The sequence below is a fragment of the Penaeus vannamei genome, chromosome 23, assembly GCF_042767895.1.
Source record: "Penaeus vannamei isolate JL-2024 chromosome 23, ASM4276789v1, whole genome shotgun sequence".
Lineage (NCBI taxonomy): Eukaryota > Metazoa > Arthropoda > Malacostraca > Decapoda > Penaeidae > Penaeus > Penaeus vannamei.
This window is the reverse complement of record NC_091571.1, coordinates 30,773,171-30,778,170: the sequence shown is the minus strand read 5'-3', so window position 1 is coordinate 30,778,170 and position 5,000 is coordinate 30,773,171. Positions and strand designations below refer to the sequence as shown.

General features: G+C 46.0%; 1 protein-coding gene across 1 annotated transcript in view; it reads right to left on the bottom strand.

The window, feature by feature from the left end:
* The window catches only part of LOC113822226 (uncharacterized), a 195,223-nt gene that overhangs the window by 71,395 nt on the left and 118,828 nt on the right, over positions 1-5,000 (bottom strand). Inside the window, exon 2 of the mRNA XM_070137908.1 lies at positions 2,369-2,595. Within this exon, the coding sequence (XP_069994009.1) occupies positions 2,369-2,595 (227 nt within the window). The remainder of the gene's footprint in view (positions 1-2,368; positions 2,596-5,000) is intronic.

Here is a 5,000-nt window from a genome sequence, read left to right as displayed (position 1 = left end):
GAAAGAGAGTGAGGGTGATTTCAATGAAAAATATAATTGACGATAAAAATGGGTCTTATGCAGATTTCCCCAAAAAGATTAGCGGATACTGGAATGACATTAACGTAGAAAAATAAGCTGCCGGGAATTCCCAGAAGATTATGAAAAAAGAAATGGAAAGACGAATATGTAAAAAAACATGTGAAGAAGAAGAAGAAGAAGAGAGAGAAAGACGAAGAGAGAGGAGTGAGAGAGAAAATGAGAGAATGAGAGAGAGTAAGAGAGAAAGAGAGAGAGATAGGCAGTTGCGAGCTTATGATCTGGAGTAGAGCATAAGATACGTAAAAAAATAGACCTAAAGCAAAAAAGAAAAAAAAAAAGACCTACAACAACTTATCTAATTTTCATCTACTAAAACGTAAGGCGGCCTGACATTTCCACGCCGGAGGAGAAGGAAATGAACGGTTAATGAGAGGGCAGACCTTCTTATGAAACTGGCATCGTCATTTCCCTATGGACTGTCGAGATTAATTTTTGATTCTTTTTTCTCTCTCTCTCTTTTTTTTTTTTTGTCTCTCTTGTTTGTTTCTGTCTTCCGTTCTCTTTCTCTCTCGTCTCTTTTCCTCTCCCACTCCTTCTCCTCTACTTTCTCTTCTTCCTTAACCCTCCTCCTCCTCTCCCCCTCCCTCCTCCTTACCCTCTCCCTCTCTCCTCCTCTCCCTTTCCCTCTCTCCTCCTTTTCCTCTCCCTCTCTCTCTCTTCTCACCTCCCTCTCTCTCTCTCTCTCTCTCTCTCTCTCACTCTCTCTCTCTCTCTCTCTCTCTCTCTCTCTCTCTCCCTCCCTCCCTCCCTCCCTCCCTCCCTCCCTCCCCCCTCCCCCCCCCTCTCTCTCTCTCTCTCTCTCTCTCTCTCTCTCTCTCTCTCTCTCCCTCTCTCTCCTTCTCTCTCTCTATCTATCTATCTATCTCTCTCTCTCTTCATCTCTCTCTCTTCCTCTCTCTCTCTCTCTCTCTCTCTCATCTCTCTCTCTCTCTCTCTCTCTCTCTCTCATCTCTCTCTCTCTCATCTCTCTCCCTCTCCCTCTCCCTCTCCCTCTCCTCTCTCCCTCTCCCTCTTCTCTCCCTCTCCCTCTCCCTCTCCCTCTCCCTCTCCCTCTCCCTCTCCCTCTCTCTCTCTCTCTCTCTCTCTCGGAGGCTTACGTAAATACGATAAATATATCGGATGTTATACCAAAGAACATGTAAATATTCATCCCAATATCGTATATATCTACATTTATGACCAATGTATGCAATATATATTATATAATAGTTGTAATTATTTTAGTAATTCTACTGAAAGTATTGTATTCCTATGCTGATGCACATTTTGATACATTTGTGATTTTTATGTATATCTCTGTATTTTAAATTATTCTGTATCTGTTTGAATACCCAAAGTAGATTGGAAAATTTGAAAATTTTAAAAAGTTTTTATTATTATTATTTTTATTAATACTCTCTCTCCTCTCCTATCCTCTCTTCTCCTCTCTCCCCTCTCTCTTTTCTCTCCCCCTCTCTCTTTTCTATCCCCCTCTCTCTCTTATGACCCCCTTTCTCTACTCTCTCACCTTTTCTCCCTCTCTCTCTTCTTCACCCTTTTTCCCTCCCTCCCTCCCTCCCTCCCTCCCTCCCTCCCTCCTCCTCTCTCCTCCCTCTCTCTTCTCTCTCCCTCCCCAACCTCTCCTCCCTCCCTCCCCCCTCCCTCTCTCTCTCCCCCTCCCTCCCTCTCTCCTTATTATCTCCCATACGTGTGAATTATTACCATCAGGGAGGGTGTCCACAGAGCCTACTTACATCTCATTAATAAGAGAGGTTGTCCTCGTGTGTGAAAGTTGTGTAATAGGGTCGGCGTTTTATCTCCATTTCAATTCTTAAAAGGGAAATCGTTATAATTTCAACGTGTATATTGTTATTTTTTTTCTTTTTTTACGTGGTTTAAAAAGGAGGAGGAAGAGGTGGAGGAGGGATATAGGGAGTGGGTGGAGAGAAAATGTAATGAGAATGAGGTAGGAGGAAGGAAGAAGAGGAAAATGTTAGCGGGAAGAATGGAGAATTGAAAACATGATATATGGGAAGGGAATAAGATTGAAGAAATGAGAAAGTAGAAAAAGGGTGATAGATGATAATTTAAAAATAAAATAGAAGTAGAAAGAACCGAAGAAAGGAGAAGAACCCAAAGAAAGAAGAAAAGGGAAGTAGATGGAACCGAAGAAAGAAGAAAAGGAAAGTATGATAAAAAATATCAGAAAGAACGAAAGGAAAGAATGAAAAAAACGTAAAGAAAGAACAAGAAGATGAAAAAAAAAACAAAAAAAACGCAAGAACTCGACCTCGCCATCGCTACTCACATCCACATTGACCCCCGCCACGGGGTTGTCCTCGACGCAGCGATCCTCGGGGCTCTGCATCGACGAAGGCAAGTGGCGGTAGAACTCCCTGTCGTCCTTGTACCACTTGAAGGAGTAGAAGGACGAGCCGCCCTCCACCTCGTAGTCGCAGCGGAGGTGGATCTCGTCCCCCTCGAGCGCCATCGCCGGGACGAGGAGGTTGGTGATCTTGACCCCGAGGGCGTGACCTGCGGGGGAGACGGACGGGGTCAGATGGGGGTGGCTGGGGGGAAAGTGGGGGAGGGGGGGAGAGGGAAAGGGGAAGAGGAAAGGAAAGAGAGAAGGAGGAGGAGGAGGGGAAGAGGAAAGGAAAGGGGGAAGCGAAGGAGGAGGAGGGGACGAGGAAAGTGAGGGAAGGAGAGGAGGAGGAAAGAAAGAGAAGGGGGGTAGAGAAGAGGAAGGAGAGATGGAGAGAAAGAGGAAAAGGATACGGGGAAAGGGAGGGAACGGAGAAGAATATGGGGAAAGGAAGGGGAGGATAAAGGGAAAGGAAGGAGGGAAAGAGGAAGGAGAAGTAAATGGTGGAGGTTAAGAAGACGTCAAGGAATTGGGAAAGTAAGAGGAAGCAAGACAAGAAAAGGAGAAGAAAAGAAAGAGGGAAAAGGGAAGAAGAATAGAGGAAAGGACGTAGGAGAGATAAAAGTAAGATGGAAAAGGAAAAGGCGATGTGAAATGAACGTAAAGAATAAGGAGAGAAGGTAATGAAATTAAGGAAGTGGAGGATTCGAGACTTTTAGCTGTGGGAACGATGTCAAATTTGGTCTTCTGAATATCTAAGTTGTTCTCGTGGTATCGAGGGTAGCATGAACAAGAAATGATGAAAGCCGGCGAGAATGGGTGATGTAGAATCGAAAAGTAAAAAATAAACTGGAAGAGAAGCCCCCGCCTACTCGCTTTTCACCTTTTCCCTTCGGATTTAGTTTTTTTTGTGTGTTCTCTTTATTCTATCTTCTCTCCCTCTCTCTCTTTCTGTTCCTCTGTCTCTCTTCTCTCTCTCTCTCTTTCTGTTCCTCTGTCTCTCTTCTCTCTCTCTCACTTTCTCTCTCTTGTCTCTCTCTCTCACTTCTTTCTCTCTCTCTCTCTTTCCCTCCCCATCCCTCCCCATCCCCATCCCCATCCCTCTCCACCTCCCCTCTTCCCTCCCTTCTCTCTCCCCTTTTCATTTCGCCTCCCCACCCCACCCCCACCCCTCCCCTGCTCCCACACATCTGCCCCCGTTCCCTAGAAGAAGTTACGGCCGTTCCCTTCGAGTAAAACTTTCATCATTACGAACGCCTCCCTCGGACTGCCCTATGAAGCGAGGTCGCCTTCGGGAGGGTTGCGAGGAGGGCGGAGGGGAGGAGGGGTAGAGGGTGGAGGGGTGGAGGGAGGGAGGAAGGGAGGGAGGGAATGGGTGGTGGAGGGAGGGGGGGAGGAGGGGAGAAGGGAGGGAGGAAGGGGGATGGGGGAAGGAGGGAAGGGGGATGGGGGAGGAGGGTTAGAGGGAGGGGCAAGTGGCGGATAGGCAGTTCTGGAGGAGGGAGAGGGAGGGAGGATGAGGCAGAAATGAGTAAGTGGGTAGTGGGAGGGAAGAGGAGGCGATGGAGGGAGAATAGAGGAGGGTTTGGGGGATGGTGTTAGGTGGGTGAGGAAGGAAGGGCTAGGGGAAAGGGAAGGGGAGGGATTGGTCTTGGGGGAAGGAGGGGAGAAAGAATGGGTTGGGAGAAGGAGTGTCTTACGGATAAGGTCTGTAAGGAGGAAGAAAGGGTAAGAAGAAGAGATAAATAGAACAGGGAGGAAGAGGAGTAGAAGCAAAATGAAAAATAAGGGTTGAAGAAGAGGAGAGGAATGGTATAAGAAGGAGGAGGAGGAGAATCAAAATGAAAAATAGGGGTTGAAGAACAACAAATAGAAGAAGTAAAAGAGGACGTGGAAGGGAAGAAGAAATTCGAAAATCTGAAGGAAAAGAAAAACAAGAGTGATATCGAAATTAAAATCCAAATCGAAAAAAAAATAAAAACAACAGAAACAGGAGGAGGAGGAATAAAGGAAGGAGGAGAAGAAGAAAAAAACAACAAACAGGAGGAGGAATAAGGGAAGGAGGAGAAGAAAAAAATAAAAGCAACAGAAACAGGAGGAAGAATAAGGGAAGGAGGAGAAGAAAAAAAATAAAAGCAACAGAAACAGGAGGAGGAATAAGGGAAGGAGGAGAAGAAAAGAAATAAAAGCAGGGAAAATATGTCTCGGTTGCGTTCATTTTTGCCCGTCTCGTAGGCAGGGAACTCGAGAATAATGTAGATTCTTAGAGTCATGGATGTGATCTTGACAAGACCCTGCCGGCCTTATGAATCCGGCATGTTCCTTCCTCTCTCTTCTCTTCTCTCCTCTCTCTCTCGCTCTCTCTCTCTCTCTCTCTCTCTCTCTCTCTCTCTCTCTCTCTCTCTCTCTCTCTCTCTCTTTGTCTCTCTCTGTCTCTTTTCTCTTTCTCTCTCTTTCTCTTTCTCTCTCTTTCTCTCTCCTTTCTTCTCTCCTCTCTCTCTTTCCTCTCTTTCTATTGTGCTCATCTGTGTCTTTCGCTTTTTTTCTCTCTCTTTCTCTTCTCTTTTCTCTCTCT